General features: G+C 35.7%; 1 protein-coding gene across 1 annotated transcript in view; it reads right to left on the reverse strand.

Moving 5' to 3' along the window:
* Positions 1-20489, reverse strand: part of CCDC73 (coiled-coil domain containing 73) — a gene marked incomplete at its 5' end in the record, with an annotated part of 41811 nt that extends 21322 nt beyond the window's left edge. Inside the window, 7 exons of the mRNA XM_010146845.1 lie at positions 4488-4567; positions 6719-6854; positions 12119-12157; positions 14229-14303; positions 16135-16170; positions 16965-17036; positions 20418-20489. Of these exons, the coding sequence (XP_010145147.1) occupies positions 4488-4567; positions 6719-6854; positions 12119-12157; positions 14229-14303; positions 16135-16170; positions 16965-17036; positions 20418-20489 (510 nt within the window). The remainder of the gene's footprint in view (positions 1-4487; positions 4568-6718; positions 6855-12118; positions 12158-14228; positions 14304-16134; positions 16171-16964; positions 17037-20417) is intronic.
* Between the last annotated feature and the right edge of the window lie 1737 nt (positions 20490-22226).

The following is a 22226-nucleotide window of genomic DNA, read 5'->3' on the forward strand; positions in this document are numbered from 1 at the left end:
AAAGTGAAAAGGTGCACTGTGCCAACCTTTACAGAGAACTGGATTAAGGGTATGCAGAACACCGCTAACAGGCTGTGTGCTATACCAGCAGGTGCAAAAGCCTGCTATGGATCTGACACTCTGTATTTTTCAAAACTCGCCGTTTACTGAATGCAGAAAAACCTTAGTACTTATTTTGTCACAGCGAAAGAAGTCACACTAAGTAAATTCTGCCCTTGCAGTAGAAAAAGACGACTGGATTTTCTTCTTTGTGTATAGCAGGTGGATGTGTACAACGCATCTGGAACCAAACCCAGGTCTGCTAATCTAACAAAGCTGTAGGCTGGAAAAAAAAACCAACAAGCAACCATAAAGCAGCAAAACTCCAAAAGAACCAACACAAACCAGATCACCAAAAATAATGGGAAAGTTTTTCATGGTGAGTGAAAGCACAAGCTATGTAGCTGTGAAAATAATAGAAGATAGTTTTGTACATACATATGTTTATTTTTTGTACTCAAAAAAAAAAAAAATCATCCCCAGGGATTTTTTGCCTTTTTTTTTTTTTTAGTATCTTTTTAACATTAATAAGGTCACCAGTAGTATTCAGAATGCTACAAATTAAAATGAATCTGGAAAATATTTTTACCAGTTTTTGGGGAATGTTAAGAAAGAATGATAGGACTGTAAAGCCATTCCTTTGGTGTGTTGCTAGCAGCCAATGCTTAGGGACATAGCTTCAGAAAACTCCTCAAGCCAGCCTGAGTCAAGAGAACCACAAAAGAAACTGTCCTGCTCCTTAAATGTATTTTCCTTTGCTAGTTGATCAAAGCTAAAACTTACTCCCTTTTCTTGGTAAAATGCATTTTTAATTAATACAAAATTTTCATTCTACTTCCCCTCAAGGCCACACAAATGCATGTACCAGCCTGAAGACATGGCACGGGACTGGAAAAGCAGCCAGCACAGGCAGATGTAACTACTTCCCAAGACAGTGCTGATACCTTACGCAAACTTAAAGTGCATCCAAAATTACAACTATATCTTTTTGCTTTCTTCCTAGATCAGTGCAACTCTCTTGTAATCTTTCAGGCCTTGAGCAGCAGAGCTGTTTTTTAAAGGTTTGTTTCATTCTGCTGCTTTTCTTGGCCAGATTTCAATACAAGCATTTTCATAGTGCTTGGAAAGCATCCTACCACGCTGAATATCTAAATGTTCAAATTCTAAAATAAATGTTACCGAAAAGGAAGTTATGCCACAGTCTCTTAAGCCATGATTTAAGAATTGGATTTGTAAGCAGGCAATGGTAAGTTGTTATACTCCCATCACATACTTGCTATTTCATTAAAATTGGAGATTAGTTTACGTTTATTCACGAACGTTGAATAGCATTCAGTAACTTCATATTCCCATTAGGAACAAACGTGTGAGATCATCCTGGTCTGAGTCAAAGTAATGGCTGTGATAAGAGCTGACAGCCACATTAAGGTTTTAAGGTTAGTCATTCCCACTCCAGCACTGAGGCTATAGAGGAAAAAAGTTTGAGCCCAGTTGTCAGAGCTGTTAGAGGTCAGTCAAGTCTCCAAAGCAGATAAAACCAGCTTTGTAAGTTGTCCCACCTTGTGCTGCAGATATCATGACTTCTTTCAGCTATGTAACAAGTGAAAACAGCCTGGTAACCCCTCTTCCAAGTTCTTCTAAACATCAAAGTTTTCTCATTGCTCTGTACCTCTTGTAGACACCTTCAGCTCTACAACAGATAAATTCCCAAGAAGGGAAAATACCTGACTAATTTAAGATGGGTAGGCTAAGTATGAGGTAACCACAACAAAATGAAATTAGCCCAGGGCACTTATTACTGGGTCCAAGGAATTTTTGCTTACACAGTGGTGCAAAGGATGAGCCAACAGACCCTCACAAAGAGAAGTTGTGCTGAACTAACAAGTGCCATCACAGATATAATTCAGAAATGCACCCTCTCACTACAGAGCTTTCCAGAAATGCTTTATAAGCAAACTGTTGAAATAGGGAACATTGAATAATGGACTGTACTTTTTTACTATACTGTTAATTTTTAAGTGTTGTCACAGAAATTCTGTGACATTCTGCATTTTGAGGAGATGGGCATGTCTTTCTATTATATACAACTTTTATTTATAAACCTATATTTACAAATAAGCACACCTCCTCCCTTTTTTTTTTTTTCAGAATAAGGCATTACCACACCAAAGTGCTGCAGCACTGCATGAATATTAAAAGGCTAAGAAATTAAATTCCAGTTTAGTTTGCCACTGACATTCAAAATAGAATGGTCACATACTAAACAACCAATAAGAAATTAAGGAATAACCAGAATAAAGGCATTTCCTGGTGAACTGAGGAAGCCAGATTAAGTTTCAGTTGGCCTCTTCTTCTGCTTATCCAACAGTATTTTATTTAAAATTCATCACCCATGACCTCAAGAATCAAGAGCCCAGCTGAAAAAAAATTGGATCAAGCTATATGTTTGATTACTGGAGCACATAAATCACTAACAGTTTCTCTCACACACCTCTGTTACTCAGAAATCTCACTATGTAAAATTTTCTTAAACATTTTTCTTACCTCTTAAATTACTTACCCTCAAAGAACTCCAAGTAATGAATTATTTTCAGTTTCTTAACCAAAAGCAACAAATATAATTTACTGTGATGCTTAAAAATTCCTAAAACTCCTGGTTTTATATTTAAAATATATTACAATAAAGATACGCTGTATTTCAGATGAATGTCCCTTTTTTTTCCCCCATAAATGACAATTCCTTTAAAAACTCACATAGTTGAAGTGTACTAAATGCACACAAGACAAAGTTGTCCTCAGACCTGTATGGCTATGACAACATTAGCATTCTAACAAATACAGCTTTTCTACAAAGGGAAGTTATCACCACTGACAACTTCCACTATTTTACTGTGGCTCTTACATCCATCAGATTTTTCAGAGAAACACATACAGGTTATGTATGTATGTAAAATATATATTTATTTATAGAATGTATAATTTGGATTATGTAGCTAATAAACATTTCTAATTATAATTTAGAAATTAACTTGAGAATTCTTACAGTGTTCTGCTTTACTGGTATTGTGTTTCTTTGGCTTTATGAGAGTAGGAGTTCTGCAATCTTGATCAGTCACTTCAAAACTTGGTCTTTATGGCACTGAGGTTTGTCATGTTATATTCTAGTATGTAACTAAACAATTCTAGATTGAATTCACAGTTAATCTTTACTGTGGCTAAAATAACTTAATGTGTTAAATATAAAAATTAAGTAAAGCACTAGAGAAGGTAAGACTGAAACAAATGAAAAAGCCTTAAACTGTCTTCATTTCAAAATAAAGTTTAGTTTTGTCAGACTTCCAGAGGTATCATACTCCGAAGAAACATAAGAATAAGGGGCTGTGTGCTCTTAAGAATGAAAAACAACACTAGAGAAATTCCAGGTAGTTCTGTATATTCAAACATCATTTTTCAGGTAAACAAAGGTCATGGCAGGTAAACACCCAATTTTTGATCAATTTTACCGAAATATAAAAAGGTCATAGTGTCATGTTGCCATTTAAAAATGATCCCAGACCCCACCCTTTTTTGTTTTGCAAGAAAAATCACAAACTTTGCAAAGATTCCATGGCAGTCCAAAGCATTTGTCTGGAAGCTGGGGATTACCATTAAGCCAAGAAGCCAAGAATATGCGTTTGTTTTCTTACCTCAAATCTTCAGAGAATCAAAGTGGAATAGAAAGATAAGGAGATATGAAAAAGATGTGGTATGAAAAGATATTGAGTTTACAGAACAATTTTGACTTCAGAGGGTTCCCTTGCTCTTCTGTAAGCACTTAAGAAACAGCTCAAAGGGAAGAGAGAACTTGTTCTTCACGTTATTATACATGTTCAAGAATGCAACCCAAAAACGTACCTGGCAAATACTAGTATCTGAATAGATGAGGGCAGAAAAGATCTTAAAGGCCACACAAGTTCTTTGTTCACAGTACCACTATTTTCTAATGTCCCAGTTGCCCTGTCACAACACTCCACCATTTCACAGGGTATTCAGTGGTGCTTTTTATCCTACCTTCAAGCTACCAGCTTGCTTCTATAGCAACTACTTTCATGTTCTCTCTCGGACTAAACGGAAGTCACCACTGCTACCTTTCCATATCAAATGGGAGAAGCAATGACAACACGGCACAGGAAGAAGACCTGTTGCTAATAATTAACAAGAAACAAGTAGGACGCTGTGGAGGTAAATAAAAACTCACAAGTTACAGAAACTATTCAGAGCTGCTCAAATTTTAATTGGCATTCATCTGAAACATCTGTGCCTAGCAAGAAAGCATAAAACTAATTTAGCTATCAGTCAGAATGAGGAATAGTTCTGCTGCTTGTCTACTACCTCTATTAATGCTACAACAGCTTGTAGAAGTCCCAAAGAACTCCACTTACAAATTCAGAAATGCATAGTACACTTACTTCCTTCAGATTATTTATTTCAGTCTCTTGTCTTTTATTCACTGATGTTAGCTTCTTATTGAGCTGTATCGCTTCCTGTACTTTGAACAAAAGTGAAAACATGTTAACATATACTTTCACATATGAAGGAACATTTGATTTATAACTGCAATGCATGTGAATATAATTTATAAAATAAACATCTTCATGGAATGGAGACTAAGACTGAAAATACAACTCAACTACTTTTTCTGTATAGTGTCATCTTTCAGTGTAATATCACACCAGGTGGTATTTGGTTTCAGAAAAAAACAAACCACAACTTATAAGCTTTGGTATTTCAAAAATATTTTGGTGTTATGGTGGGTTTGGGGTTTTTTTGTTGTTGTTTGCTTGCTGGTTTTCAGTTATACAACGTTCCTTAAAAACAATACTTATTTTTATTTATGTCCTGTGTATGTGTTTACAGGGATGATATTGATGTCAGCTACAAGCATTTGGCCTGTCCCACATGACATCTTTTGCCTCTAAATTGGAGAGTCATGGAATTGACAAGTGGACCACAGAGTGGATAAAGAAATGGCTGGATGTTTGTGAAGAGTTGTGGTCCATGGCTCAACGCCCAAGTGAAGACCAGTGATGAGCAGCATTCCTCAGGGCTCAGTATTGGGACCGGTGCTGTTTAACATCTTTGTCAGTGACATGAACAGTGGGATTGAGTGCACCCTCAGAGAAGTGTGACCAGTAGGTCGAAAGAGGTGATTTTGCCCCTCTACTGCACTCTGGTGAGACCTCACTGGAAGTACAGGATTCAGCACTGGGGCCCCCAGCACAAGAAAGACGTGAACCTGTTGGACCAAGCCCAGAGGAGGCCACGAAGATGCTCAGAGGGCTGGAGCCCCTCTGCTCTGGGGACAGGCTGAGAGAGTTGGGCTTGTTCAGCCTGGAGAAGAGAAGGCTCCGGGGAGACCTTATAGCACCTTCCAGTGCCTGAAGGGGCTACAAGGAGGCTGGGGGGGACTTTTTACAAGGGCCTGTAGTGACAGGACAAGGGGTAATGGGTTTAAATTAAAAGTGGGGAGATTTAGATTAGGTGTCAGGAAGAAGCCCTTCCCAGAGAGAGTGGTGAAGCACTGGGACAAGTTGCCCAGAGAAGCTGTGGATGCCCCATCCCTGGAAGTGTTGAAGGCCAGGCTGGATGAGGCTTTGAGCCACCTGGTCTAGTGGAAGGTGTCCCTGCCCATGGCAGGGGGGTTGGAACTGGATGGTCTTTAAGGTCCCTTCCAACCGAATCTATTTTATGATAAAACTGCAGGCACACAAAATTATATATAAGCCCATATTCTACACATACACTGTGATGTTTGCTTAGAAATGTATAACTTTTTAATGAGAAACAAAGATTTCTCTCTCAATTGGTACAAAACCTGATGTAAATGAGGTATTTTTATTACTTGAGGTTATCAGCTTTATTTTAAAGATAAAAATTACATATTTATATAAAATAAAGGTATGTGGAATAATAGTTTTGCATCTTAGTAGATTCCCAAATAATTCTGTGCTGTTACAACACATGAATGGGGACAAGATACTGATTGATAAAGCTTGAATAGCCATATCATCAGAATCTATATAACCATAACTGTATGAAATTATTCATACCACCCTATATATTTACTGAATGGGTTTTAAGGTTTAAGATTTCTGTACAACAAATGAATTTTTTATTATTTCATTAATGTTTTCTGTCCATTTCACAACATTAAACCTACTTAAAATAGTACTCATTTCCCCCTCTTTGCTATTTCCATTAAATCCCCTCATTTGAGCTGGTACAACTGTTTATGTTGATTATACTGAATGGCATGAGGAAGCTGAACCAAATTAAGCATAAAAAAACCCCACAACCTGTGGGTTTGTTTGGTTTTGTCTGGTTTTTTTTAAGGGATGGATCAATTTTTTTTTTGGAAGCAGTGGATCTGCTGCTGGATTGTTTTGAACAAAAATCAGTTCCTCAGTGTAATTTACCATGTGGTCACACACACGACTGTAGTAGTGTTCAGCAAAGAGCAGGAGAGGTATGGGGCCTGTGCTGCTTAACCTGGCACTGTCAGAGACACTGAGAAAGCTACTGAGGTACATTTGATGTTTGGCACATGGTAGCTGCTATTTTTCTGAACCGTCAGGTGTCTCCAACTCTGTATTGTCAAAACAAAGCAAGAACAAATGCTGAATATTACAAACAGGCATACCATTATGCTCTAGTTTTCCATGAACACCTTTAACGATTCCAAACTGACATGCAATAGTTGCATAACACTTCTCAACTTCATTCAGTTTCTTATGATGCTCCTCTTTTGCTGTTAAGTGCATCTGTAATTTTTGATCCTGTTAGAAACAAATGAAACACCTATTTAACGATATTGACTGTCATGTACAAATCAACTTGCCAAATGCTTTTTATCATAATAGCATAAATGCAAAACCATCCCCAGAATATCTCTGCATTAACTGTTTTCAAACCCTGATTTCAAGTTTTCCTTTGTTATGTGGTTTAAACACGTTCTTTAATCGGCCACTGTGTTGTGAACACAGTGTAACTTCGTACTGCTGCCTGTGGTTTATGCTTGTCCTCCTGCACTGCCACCCAGCACAGCACTGCATTCTCTCACTCCTTCGATGTAGGATGTCCATGCAGACTAATGCAGCACCCACCCCACATCAGCTGTTCAGTACCTGCCCATGTTTTTGGCTGCAGATGCAAAACAACACGTTGGCTTCAGCAGCTATGTTTGTACCTCATTGCTCAGGTTGTCCCACAATCAATAATTAAGTGAAATGTACTTAAGTTTCATTAATTTTACCACTCACTCTCTCTTGTTTTGTGAGGGGGTGATCAAAAATACATATCCGCAGGAAACTATTCAGTCACACATGCCACTGATTTTTTAAAAATTTTTTTGTTATCCTTTATTTTATATACACTAAGTTTGCGTTCCTCTTTATACCCTGTTTTTGTTAACCACTTTGTAGGTACTATTTGGTCAATTTTAAACTTCATTTTCTCAGAAAAGATTGGGTTAAATTAATTCCTCAGAAAAACTATCCATTTATTTAGCCATCTAATCTATTTCTAATCTACAGTAGAGCAGACAGAAATTAAAAGGAATTGGGCCAAATTCATTCCTGTGTAAATTCAAGTTACACAAGGATGAGTCGGGCCCAGTCTGGCTTCTGTGAGGCTCCATTTCCATACAGTAACAAATGCAATACATGTCGAAGCATCAGAGGATAATAAAAACTGATAGTAATCAAAAGAAATGACCAACATAAGGCTAGCAAAACAGGATATATAATACAAATTTCTCATGTTTTATAAGGTATGAAATTAAATACACTACAGCAAATGGAAAGTCATAATGGAAGCACTGGTAAAGAAACACCACCACTTACAGAATCACTGCAAGGAATGTAGACGGTGAATGTTCATATACTTTTTCCTAATCACACATAAACTCTTGAAAAACTGTGCTTAGCTAATTCTAGGATGTGGATTTTATAACAACAACAACAAAGGAAAAATCATATTTGTTTTTCCTGATAGTCATTCACGTATTTATTTTAAGAGACTGATGAGCAGGGAAACATTGCTAATTCGAGACTGGAACAGCCTGTGGCCAGATCTGAGGCTTTTTGCATTTTCTTTTACATAGATTCTTCGTAGTGTTCTCCCAATTTCTTTAAGTCAGCAAAACAGCATAGTCCTCCCTCCTCACTAGAAAAGTAGAGATATGCTTTGTTATTTCCTAGGGCTCTTTCCAGTGAGAAAAGGAATTGGCCTGCTATAACCTCAAAAGTTTTGAGAGCTTACCACTTGCCTGAATGTAAGTTTTGATGGCAAGCTGCTCTCCAGGCTTAGTGCATAGTAAAATAAAAGCCATTTGGTTTGCCTTCTGACATCCTTCCCTGAATGTGCGAGTCCTCTGTTCACGGTGAAAAGGTCTTAAAGCAGTCTTGTATAGAAAATCAAAAAACACCAGGAGACACTGCAGGATAGGGAGGGTATGACCCTGGAGTTGGAGTACGACCCACAGAATCTTGGTTCTCCTTCCTAACGTCTGATACTGCAAGAACAGGAGTTATTGCCCTGCCCTCCACCAGTAATAAAGATAAGCTGGGATGGGGAGTGGAACTGATTGTGGCCATATGGTTTGTTGAGGCACAATGATTTCTTGGTGGAACTAGACCAGAGAAATAGCTCAAGGTCAGGTAGGTGACTGGAGGAAGACAAAGAGGGAATTGCTCATATCTCAAAGATATTCTGGAAATTGAGTCTCTAGTCAGAGTTACTCAGTGAAGCAGAAGGTGGTAATTGGGAGGTGAAAGTGTCAGAGAAACAAAGGAGATGTAATGGCATGGAGACCTAAGGCAAGATCATGTGAAAATTATGCAAAAGGCTACCAATTGTAAATCTTCAATATAGAAAAAACATATCCAGAATAGTTCCTTTAGTTCCCACCATTTTTCTACTTAAAAATCATTATTTCAAATTTATACTGTATCCCTGCCTTCTCACTGTATTTTTAAACATCATAGTATAGTTACAGGCAAGTTCCTAAATAAAGGTGGAAAGGAACTAAGAATAACATGCCTACCCTTGATTGTTAAGAACAAACCAACTTTTTAAATTACATTTATTTTAACTTTCTACAGGAATTAAGTTTTCATTTGTTTGCTAACTACATCTGTATTAGAAAACTAAATGGTGGCAGGGAAGCTCTCAGGAAATGCCTATACTGTTGTGAAAACATCCCTGACATTTTGACCTATGCCAAGGAGCACTCACGTAAGCAGTTCGGGGCACAGTTCAGGAGACTGCTGGGAACGACGTGGGTTATTTGGATGCAGCTTCCCTTGTTGGAAGAGCAGTGGAGTTTAATGAACCTAGACCATTTCGTATCACTTGATTGCAGCTTCACTAGATGGTCTCACAAACATTCAGTTTACCAGTATAAACACAATCAGCAAGTGAAACTAGACTAATTACAAGTCATTCAGAGAGGCAGTCACCCCACCCCATCTACTTTACTCACTGATACTGATGCACTGAATCACTACGCTGTAGACAGTGATGTCGCCATTGACTACACAGAGATCTTGCACTCCCAGTTTGCTCTTCTGAACTGCACACAAGATTTGGTCTCTAAACCAGCCAACACTAGCCTTAAATCTGTATCATGGTGCTCAAATTTGAAAAACCAAGAATGAGACTAAGATTTATATACTGCAGAAGACAAATAACTCTAAACGCTTACTCTCTCAGACATGCCCAGGATCAGACAACACAAGTTCACAAGGCAACACATGAACAGATGAAAAATTTACATCAGGGTTTTTTTCCTACTCTGTATCAGCTTTTATTCTACACTCGGAGCGTTCTAGCATTCGACACTGTATCACATGCCAGGAAATTAATGAACGAGAAATCCAAGAGCTGACCAAGGCCATTCTCCTCCAGTTATTTTTTATTTCAGCAGCAAGAAAGAGACCACAATACAGGACCCACACCGAACCTTATTCTACCAGACAACCAGCTTTGTAGGAATCATCCTGTAGCCTTCCTGACTGCATGAGTGCTACTATCCATTACAGTCAGGTGCAAAGCAACTAGACCACATGCAATAATCAACACTTACTTTGGAAACAAAGGAAAGTTGGAAGAAAATAAATCCTTTGTTTCTTTGTCCCTATAGAGTCTTTCAACATGAACCAAAAACTTCCACTATTTCAAAATTGTAGCAGACATCAAAAGAATTATATCATCATTACAATTATCACCTACACTTAACTGAATAGCATGCTAAAATATGGGGTATATGCAATATATTGACATTACATATGCTAGAGAAAAAGAACAGAATGAAAGAAACAAACCCAGAATAAAATGCTATGTTGATAAGGCATGCTCAATCCCCAGCACGTATGGTACTGACTGGCAGAGTTTCCAGGGTGCAGGAAATAAACTGAGCAGCACATCTGTGTACTTTCAAAATACTAGCCACAGCACGATCTAATCTGTCTTTAACAAACTTAAAATTGAAATGGGTCTCAAATGGATGATTTGGAAGTTCATCTGTTTTACTTTTAAATATTTTGCCTTTTATGAAAACTAAGTGCCTACATGGGCTGCTACTATTTTGATCCCTAGAATGTACCATTTATTTCAGTGCAGCTACTCAACAAATAAAATTGGTAGAATTTGACCCAGTCTACAACTGTATTAGTCTGCTACTGCATAAGGTTGTAGGAAAGAATTCACTTATTATACTTTGTGGTTTTTTGTATTCATTACTTCATCTCAGAGCATCTTCTACAAGTACGGCCAAACCATACATTTTATGTTTAGTGTTACATGCAAAAGAGGATTTCTAGTATTTTGTCCCCCACTCAACAGTGTTTTTAATAGCCATACTCTGTATCAAACCCACAGTACCCCAATGTTTTAAAAATATTCAAATAATCAATTATGGAAAAGTTTATAAACATGAGAAAGATTTTTTTAAGCAGCAGAGCAGCAATTCCAGCTTATAGAAAAGGTGTTGTGATTCAAATATTCTCATTCATATGGAAGACTGAGTTTGCAAGTTATGAAAGAAAGGTAATATGTCAAATGACCTAAATGTAGGTTCAATAATTTTGTATATTTTAAACACAGTTTTAGATCAGATGTATTTTAAGGATAAATAGAAGTAAAGTAAGACAAAACACATTTTATGTTGCCTTTGATCTTTAACTTGTAGTCTTATCTCCCAGGTCAGAGGGCACATTATTCAATTTCACCATATTTTGTGTAAAACCACTGTAGCGTTGAAGATGACTTTCAGTACAAATGTCATGGTACTTAAAGCTAAACTGGACCCTAGTTTTTTGAGCTTCTTAATTAAAATCACAGTTTGTAACGGTCTGACAATATTATCTTTATTCTTTCCAGTTGAGCAGCAGCAGAATTTTCACAGCATTTATTCAATCAAGCTTGGCAATGTTTCTGCAGCTCACTCTTTCACTTCCTAAAACAGACAAAAGGGTTCAGAGCGACTATGCTGTCATTCTTCATAAATTTATTCTCTGTGTCAAAGGGAGTAAGCTGGACTGGATGAAAACTAAACTGTTCAGGATGTTCACTGATGTTAAGAAGCAATTCTGAGAAGAGGAGTGAAAAAGAGTGAGGTGAAAACTATCAGTTTTTCTTAAAAACAAAACAAGAACTGCTTGCAATTCCCTGTTACTTCTTTGAGACAAATATGCTACATCCTATAAGGGTAATATAATTACATTATTCAAATTACAGTCTCTAAAAAAAAAAAAAACTTCACTACAAAGAGAACAAATGTACCAATTATATTTTAATTCAGGGAGAAAAAATATCCAAATGGTAAGAAGCAGCTATCAAACGAACAACAACAAAAAACCCTAAAAATATTGCATTTGAAAGTTTTTCAGATTCAAATCTGCTATCACCTCTATTGGTCATTTTAATAATTATCACACATCATTTAAATATTAGAGTTGGTTGGTTTTTGCATTACACTCTAAGCAGACATTTTCTTTTCATAGAAGCTGTTACTTATTTTTTACTTTCATTAATGTCTTACCATTTCATTCAGTTTCTTTTGTAAAGTGTATTTTGCAATCTGCAAAATGAAAGAGAGGTTTTCGTTAAATTGTAGTTACATTTTTTCTGATGACAACCTGCATATTTAGGTATTCTCATACCTAAGATATAATTGCATTTATTGCCAATCCAATACAGTACTACTGATTTTGAATTAACAATTATGCTACTTATTTTATTATTAGATTCACTTTACATAATTTCATGTCAATATTTAAATTATGTAAAAATGCTTTATGCTGATTTGTTACTAGAGGAGTTTTGAAAAATACATAAATCCTTGTGTTTTCTGACATGTAGCATAAAAATAATGTGTAAATGGACCACAGTCTGTAAACTAGATTCTTAAATAAACAGAGAAGAAAAAGATAGAAATGGAAATATTCTCTCAAGTCCTAGGGGAATGTGTGTTCCCTGTTGGAAAAAAATTCTAGGTAGATACACTGAATGGTGGCATATAAAGACATATTGTACCAATCTTGTATGCTTTAATAATAAAAGATTGAAATTTGAAGCCATTAACACTATTTTTCATACACCATTGACCTCAGAGAATTTTAACTTGCAAAATACTTAAGCTCACAAGAGCTTTAGTCTGTATGTCTCTTAGAATATTTAAACATGTCTAGAAAAAAAAAAAAAGAGAAACATCAAAGAACCCAGCATGTGTAAACCTCATACAGAAAATATTATTTCTAGAAAAAAACTAAGCCTAGAAAATAATAATTTTAAGGTAAAATTTTGACTCTCTGGATAAAGATGGCTACAAAACCAAATTAGAAATTCCTCACTCATAGTTTAGGCTGATTTCCAAATAATTTTTCTGGGTCCACAAGTTCATTGTGACTTTCTCAAGCCACAGCAGAATTTCCTAAATTTGAACTATACTATAACACAAATGTTTAACCTGTGAACATCAAAAAATTAATGTTAAGCTTTTTTTGAAATTTGTTTTTTCTTACAAAAGAAAGGCCAGTGGAATTTTTCATTACTCTTGCTGTCTACCTATTATGTTCAGCAGACCATGGAGGGATATTATCATCTGTGCTATGCCCAGAGTTGAACAAGGCAACAAAATCCTTACAGCTACTGCACAGAAGGCCAGCCATGGGAATAAATTTCTTTTGCTCCTAAAATACCTTCACTGTTGACTAAATAATTAAACAGTCTGATACCAAGTAAAAGAATCCCATTATAAGAGAATGTTAATAAGAACCAAACATGTTGCAAACTCACGGGTAATAATCCATTATAACTATTTTATTTTCAGTGGAATTATTATCCCACTCTGTTTGGGGTAGAAAAATAATTAGTTCCTGGCAATACCTGAAATCTGGCAATGCATTACAGTGCTAATTCTCTGCGGTGAGTTCTACACTTTTAATCTATTTTCAATATATCTGCCTTGGTCTCTAAAAGAAAAACAAATGCTAGCTATGTCCCTGTGTTTTCCTTGACTTCAAGTAATTGTGAATCACAGCCACCACTGCTCCAACACCTTGTAACAACATAAAGTACAGTACAGAAATAACACCAAGCAACACCAGAGTAAATTGTGCATTAATCCAACAATTTTACTGACAAACAGGCATTGGAAAGCCATGGATTAAGTGGTAAATAAAAAAATGAGACCATTTTCACTAGAAATCTCCTAGTGAAACAAAGGAAAATCATAGCAAACACAGGCAGCACTGTGAGTTGGAGGCCCAGTGTGAATACTTGTTTCTGTTCAAGAGTCCAAAACCAGACCTTCCAGGCAGGTGAGAAGTCAGAAGACAAGAATAGAAAAACAGATGACGACAGTGGAAATGAAAAGGAAGCACGTTTCACATGCTATTTGGACTTTCGACTCTGCAGTTCTTCTGGAGGAAAAGAAATTTAGCTGGAATGTAGCTAATTCAAAGCAGAATTGACACAGAAGACTAGAACAGAAATTCAGTGTTAAAAAGTGAGATGTACACGTACTATAAAGATTAAGCGAGAAGACCTTAAAGGCCCTCTTAAAAACAACTATTTTCTTACCAGAGAAACAGCTAAAACCAAAGCACTTGCATACCAAGGAAAGTTATTTAACAAAAATAATACTTTACCTGTAATGCTTTTAATGCTTCTTTCAGTCCAGCAATTTCTTTTTCTTTTGTTACTACAGCAAGTTGATATTTTCCCTTACAACAAAAGCTGTACTTCAGGAATTGGGCAGAATGAATGCATTTACAACAAGAAATTATCAATAAGAAGGTTACGAACATAAAGTACTACTCCTCTAAGACAGAATTAATTGGTGAAAACAGGTGAAAATTCAGCTAAATAATTTTAAATTGTATATATCTGCTATAAAAAGAAAAGTGATAACATGATAGTGAAAATTAAAATATTTTCACTACTTAGGACTAGTCAGCAAGTTTGGGGTTTTTTTTCATTCTGAGAGACAAGCCTAATAAAGGCAGAATTAATAAGTTACTTTAGAACTAAGATAACAAAATAAATAGCAAGCAAAGTATCAGGTAAGCCTATTTTCTTATCCATTCTAGCAGAGTCTTCACAGAAACAACTTCCTCAGCTTTTCCAATCCACAAAGATTGACCAGTAATCTGCTATCACCACAATTACTAAACACGTGCAAACACATTTTAGGTTTTTTTTTTTTTAGATATATGTGCATGTATGTACATATATACACAAACACACACACATATACATGCATGTTAATAGTCAAAGAACTTCAGTTGAATTAAGTCAGAGAAGAATCCCAGGCAGCAATCAATACAATGGGGAACAGAATCTAGCTATGAGAGAATGCACCAGGGAAAACAAATGCATCCGTTCAACCACCCCTGCCTGTTCCATTCCTTTCCAACACAGCACTGGCAGTGCAACCTCCTGAATCCATCTTGATAAGTAAAAGTAAATCAGAGAAATCAAACTCTGTCCTGAAACATTACAGCTTAGTTTATTCTTTCAGTTACTTTGGTGTAATGTACTGAAAGGATCATTTGATTCAATGGAAGTACTTAGAGGGGATGAAAAAGAAATATATCAGCACATAATTTAATTCTAAAACAGTAGCTGTCATTGAAAATACAAATCAGGTGCTACTACGTAGGTGTGTGTGGACAAAAAGGGTGTATTAACAAGGAAAAACTCCAAATACAAGTAAGAAGTCCAGCAGTCCTGGTTAACTGGGGAAGTTCCACGTGACTGGAGACTGGCTGATGTTATACCCATTTACAAGAAGGGTCGGAGGGAACCAGGTAATACAAATGAGGCAAATAAAGTTTACTTTGATATACTTTCAAATTAATTTCACTTCTGAAAATTTCTGTGCAAGTTCTTAAGAAGGATATAGCATACTCATCCACTCCTAATCACTGGGAAATTTAAGTGAAACAATAGACACAGAGACATTCCTTGGCTTCACTGTTTGAAACAGCCCCCCAATATATCAATGCAAATCCTTTATTCAGAAGAGCAAGCAGGCACTCAACTTGCTATAAAAACCTCATGTAGTTAAGAAAAATTCCATAAATTCAGGCTTAAGCCTATCTTACTTCAGTTTAATTTAAGTTCCTTATGAAACCAGCTCAGGTAAATCAGTAAAAGCCTCATTAGTATCTGGTTTTACTAAACAAGTTAGAATTGTTATTTTTCACTGTTATATGGAAAAAGCTTATGATAATTTGTCCAAAATTCCCAAAATAAAGTATATTCTGTATATCTTCAATATAGAATTATCAAAGAACACTTTTCCCCCAAGTGATTTTTAGCATAAGCAGATTTTAAAGTGACATTTCCCAAGTAATTGAAGTTCTATAGGCTATAAACGAAACCCCAAAATTAACAAAGGCTATAAAGAAACTTCTATTGCAAAGGCCATGGCAAGAAAGACAATTTAATTGTAATATACTTAATTTATACTTAGAACATGTTTGCTAAGTTATATGGCATTATCATTTGCATATGTGCTTCACTGGATGACAAATAATTGTAACAAAGTACCTTTTCTTCTTCCATGGCAAACATCCTTGCCTGCAACTGTCAGAAGCATTAAAAAAAAACAAAAAAAAAAAAAAACCACCAAACCACAGATCAATACAGCACATGGGATTGATTTTCACTCATGCAACTTCACGAGAGACCATAGTTATATTACCCCGCCTAGTGTATTTGCTGTTTCTTCCCCCCGCTTTAACTATAACTACAGAGTCACAAGCAGCAAGTTCGTGAATCACAAATTATTTTGGCAAGACAAAAAAATTGATGTGGTTGTCAATTTCTTTTTTGTGTGATGATTGTGATGCAGCGTTAGTCAAATTCTTCATGACCAAGCGCAACGCTTTCAGTTGCTATGACTGTTCTCGGCAAGGTCTTCCAGCACTCTTATTTGTTGATTATATATTATGGAGAACAAACACAACCCCTGTTTGAAAGGCCAAAACACACTTTCAAATGTTAAACAGATTAAATTAGGGGCAGAACTTTTACCATGGTTTATGAGTCTAACCTTGCAGAGGACATGCCATCTTAGAGAGATGGCAGAAAAAAAACCCAAACCTAAAATCATATTAGAAGAAGCATTATCTTCTCTGGGATTATTTTGAAAAAACAGAAATGAAAAATCCCAGGAAGAGTGGCTTACTGTGAAGAACTGTCAAAATACAGGCATTATACTGTGTCTGGAAGAAGGAAAAAGACCTGATCTCTTTGAGCTGTGTATTCTAACATTTCATATGCAACAGAAAACTATTTTAATACCAACAGATAACTTGCTACTATGCCATCGTATTCTGAAGTCTCATTGTCCAAGTTAGAAGGCCCTACTTTGCTACCTGCTTTTTAAAAGCTGACATAGCTTCTTTGTTTTGCTGGTGCAATGTGTCCATCTGATGCTGCAAAGTTTCCTGTTTGTGCAAAATAACAACATTATTTTAGTTTTAAATATTATCTTACAGCAAACCATAGATGTAGTATTTCAAGAAAAAAACCCAATTCCTTGTTAAATACTTTTAGATTGATTAAAACCAAAACCCGAAGACCAAAAAAAAAAAAAAAGACATTTAGACATTCGTTAACTGATAATATGATAATAATCTTTTTGGTAGCAGCTTCTCTTTAATTCATAACAGGTAACAATTCTCATCTCTGCAATTCTTATTTGTTATCGTTAGGCTGTCTATAAGCAACTTGTACCCATCCTATCGACCTGCAGAAGCAATCCAACACAAATTGCATCTTGACACAGTTCCAAGTAGTTATAATAGAATTTTAGTTTTAATGTCCATTCAAAAAATATAAATCCACTAAAACATAACAATCTGATGCTGATTTTAGTTGAGTTTTAGTCATTTAATAAACTACATGTAAGAGCTGAGGAAGGGCAGAAAAGACTAAGCATAAGGTGACAGTGTAAGATTTTTATCAACTTATCTGGATTTACTCTCATCCATAAACCCAAGAAAATTATTATTTTTAATTATTATTTTATGGTGGTATTTTTTTTTTCCTATCATAATTTCATAGACTAATACTATGCTCTGCAAGTTGGAAGTCTTTAAATTCTTTAAGCACCATGTTCCTATACATGACAGAGAAACCCATCCCACAGCCAAGGTAAAGTAATACGGAAGATATTCTTGTAAATCAGGTTTAAGTTCTAGATACTAAAAAATGTTAAAGGTAGTGAAGAGGCTCTGTCCTCAAAAGGCTATCTCAAAATATACATAGGTATTTAGCTAAGAAATTACTGTGAAGTAGGAAATGATTAAGTAATGACTTCACAAAAATAAGTATCAATTGAGACTAGTAAAAAGAATGACTGGGAGAAAGTAAATTCGTTTCACACATGAGAAATTTTGTTTCTTCTCCTGCCTTAATTGAGAAATCGAGAGTTTTTCAGACATGAGAAAAAAATTGTTGCACAAAATTGTTACTTCCCCCAGAAAATGGTTGTTGCTTTAAGTTCCACAAGCAAGAGCTGTCACCCTTTGACACTAGACAAGAATCTGTGGAGGTAAGGTGTTTTATATTCTTGTACATACTCATAAATGTCTTGTAAGATGGGTAGAGAAAGTTTTGATTTGCATCTAACAAACGATACATACTACATGAATGAACATTCAAGAATGTGTAAACAGAAGTCTTGTGCAACATTTTCCGCAAGTTGTCCCTTAGAACTGTGTCCACAGACACAGGTTCTCTAGTGGGTAAAAGGTACACCAAGTGTGCTAGAGAGTCAGAAAGAGTATTGCAGTGTCAGCAAATCAACTATGCCCAGCGGAGAATTCCTACGCACCACAGGAATACAATTTTATATCCACGATACTGTTAAACTGACACTTCTAATATATAATGATTTCTGTAGATATGTTTGGTTTCACAGAAGAGTCATCTTTACAATTTATACTGAGATCTTTATAATATACCACAGTCTTCCTTGTACTATATATTCAAACGATGTATTTTACCCCATATAAAGAGACTGGGAATTTTCTATAAATATTCATTTCCTAACAGGCCTCACAGTCAAGACTATTAAATAAAATGATTATGTATAACTTCCTCAGAAACTCAGTTCTGTAATAAATTTTCTGTTCATACCATGTATGAGTGGTGTAGGGGAAGTGAAGAATAAAATTACTTTTTAAAATATAAACAAAAATCACCTTTCATATTGTGATGTCATAGTAACTATAGTGAGTATACTTAAATTTAAAGGTATTTTTTCCCAGTTATTCTGTTTTCCCTAGTCTAGCATATATTTTTCAAGAGCAGCAACAGTATTCATAAAAATTAGACAAAGATTTGCTTTAAAATTGTAATATTAAACCAGAAAATTAGTTCAAGTCATGCCTTTATTTCAAACTATTTTGCTAAATGCAAGGTAAAATAAAATATATACTGAATCACAGAAATGTTGACTGAAAGGGATATGTCTGTAGGAAAAAGTATAACAGAGGCTTTGAGGGGAAGCTGTCTACTTACTGAAGTACGATTGAGGTCAATATGATTCTGCATTCAGAAACCATCAGGTCACAAATTCAATTTAAATGTCATACTCAGCATTTTCATCTTACTTGAATCTCCAGAATTGGAAACCCATACTAGCTTGTTCCTTTGAAGTTCCAGAGCTCTACATATGTGCACACATGAATTTCTTAAAATCCACAATGCATTGTTTATATCTGGTTTGCCATGTACCAGTGTTAAATGCAAAGTGCAGAAAAAAGAGAGTTCGCCTAATTGCCTGTTAGTCCCATCTTTTTATTAATGGTAAATTAAACTGCTGTGAAGGTCTCAGAATGAATGGAAATCATCCCTTTTGAACCCAGATTATTAAAAACTGCAATGCTAGGTTAAGAAAAGCAAAGAAGGGTTACAAATTGAAAGCACTATTGCTTTTACAAATATAAAATGTTTCCTGTTTCTGTGTGCACATACATGTCTTGCAGGGAAAAAAAGCACACAGTTAGGATTATTAATTTAAGATGGTTAGGATGAACTCCAAGACGAAATAGTCTTCCTTTACTACTAAGATGTTAAATATCACAAGATCAAGGATAGAGCTGAAATTATTGTTTTTTCTGTGATCGTAAAATATATAGAGTGAAGCCTTTTATCTTGTGACCTAGTGACAGGGGTCATAGGTTTGATTGTATTAGAGAAGGGAATGGATTTCCTATGAAAGCATAACCTCAAGAGTCCTAACCCTAAGAAGAATGTTAGACTTATTTCACTGAAAACTTCATTCTGATCACTTAAAAGCTGACAAACCACTTTTGAGTATGTCTAACATGAGTTTCTGTTTAAAGTAATTTTTTAGAAAACTTCTCACCAAAAACATTGCAAGTGAAGTTGTTTGTACAATGGCACTGGTACTTGCACTTCCCAAAGCCAAACATAATACAGAGAAGATGCTGCGTAACTTCCAACACACTGATGTGTCAACTTGCCTCATGTTATGCTAAACGTCTTCTTCCTCCAATATTATGCCCCTTCTGAGAGGATTTCCAGTCATGACACATACTATCATGGTACTCTTTTGTTAACCAGATTTCTAGGTTGGGTGCAATCCAAATCAATGTAAGAACTACAGACATTCATGACTAGACAATAAACTATTGGCTACATTCTACTACTAGAAATTACAATAGCCCTATAAAGGGGAATTGTACCAATTCACAATCCATATTAATACTATATTAAAATTAAATCTCGGCAATTACTACATACTAATACTAAAGACAATACTAATAATACATACTAAAACTATGTAGGAAAGTTACCTTCTGCCATTCAAGTTCCTGTTTCTCTACAACAATTTTACTTATTTGATCTTCATAATTAATCTCGGTTTCCTAGGTTTAAAAAAAAAAAGTTATTTACATGAGATGGTACCTGCAAATTAACATAATTTGTGTATTCATACTATTCTTCCTTTACAGCCCAGTACACAGAACAGTATGTGTCAATATGCTGCACAGAAAAAAAAGGAAACAGAAGCTCTCTGTAAATGGTAAAATAGCAGATGAGTTCAGCTGTTCTGGTCAGAAAAATCTGCAGATTAAATAACATAAATACATTACATTCAAATAATAAATAAATTACATTGAAATGCCTAGCAGAAGATTAGGAGCTCTTTTAATTAGCAGTTACATTTTCCATTTCATACATAGTCTCTTCTGCACCTTACAACAAAACCAAGCTCAAAGGGAATAAACCAGACTTGACTTCAGAGTTGAAAAATGATTGAATAGTCTGATGAACCAAGTCAAAATACTGAGATGAAAAGAAAGTTAGCAAGCTGCAACACAGGCTTCAAGAACTAATTGTTAATCAAAGATACAGATAGTCATGGTTAATGAGTCAGAATATTTGGGACATCTCAATTATTCAATTAAAAGCATTTGAATCTTTATTCCTTTTAGCATTTCTCAGGACAACTGAAAGTTTGTCAGCAATTACTTCTGTTATTATGGAAAAAGTGAAATATTTATCATAACCTTCTTGTGTGTCAAGAAGCCTCCCGACCTACCAGACGAAAGTAAGAAGTTAAACAGAAGTCACTGACAATCATCACGTATTTTTATAAGATGAGCTACCTGAAAATCTAAGAACTCTCAATGCCCTTCCCAATCCAGAAGATGGACTAGCAAGAGGAAGGTGTGTTCAATCTCTCCTTCTTGCAGAAGCACTTTTTCAAGAATCAAATTATTACTGTGATAAAAATGAGACTTGTCTGCTGATAATCACAGTTGCTAAATTTTTTTTTTGAGAAATTTCCTGAAACATTCTGGTATTAAAGTCAAATTTTCCTAACTCGAATCAGCTTCCCTGTTGAGTCAAATTTTTATGAGCACTGGGCTTCTACAAATACAATACTCAAAGGAAGAACAACAGGTTTCCCAATCAAACAGTCATGACTTCTTGCAAGAACAGTATTCAGGCTTTTGATGTGTACCATCAGCAATTCCCTGCTGTCCTGTTACTGCATACAGCCAAAATAATGAATATCCTTTAAAGACCTAGCAAACTACACTAATGTACTGTTCTGAGCTTCAGAGGTTAATTTCCTGCCTTTACTCCGCACACTGATGATCACCTTGAAAAAAAGTGACCACATTAAGGTAAGATTGACTGCTCTTTGATGAACTGGTGAACTAATAACATTTATTGAGGTCTCGTGTTGCAACACTCTCCAACAAGGGCTAAAAGGACCACGTGAGAGTAAAAGATTACTCCCGATACATAGACTGTGTTCTCTGAATTGCTGTACATTGATAGGTCATGTGCAACTTCACGCTTTTTTGGGTTCAACTTCCTTAGTCCAGTTTAAAGTCTGCATTCTAAATTGAAAAAATAAGCACTCACACCTCAACGACCCATACTTCTGCAAAAGAAGTGGCTATAATCCTCAGGAAAACAGTGATAACACCACACCTGCCCCTGCCCTCCATCAAAAAAAGCCATTTTTGGATGTCTCTGGTAGAAAATTAAGAGCAGGCCTCAACAAGATTATTCTCTTGATATCAGGTTTTAAGTAAAATTCTACCAAATTGTAATACCATGAATGACTATCACCTACCATGGCGGGG

This window comes from Eurypyga helias, unplaced genomic scaffold, assembly GCF_000690775.1.
Source record: "Eurypyga helias isolate BGI_N326 unplaced genomic scaffold, ASM69077v1 scaffold26712, whole genome shotgun sequence".
Classification (NCBI taxonomy): Eukaryota; Metazoa; Chordata; class Aves; order Eurypygiformes; family Eurypygidae; genus Eurypyga; species Eurypyga helias.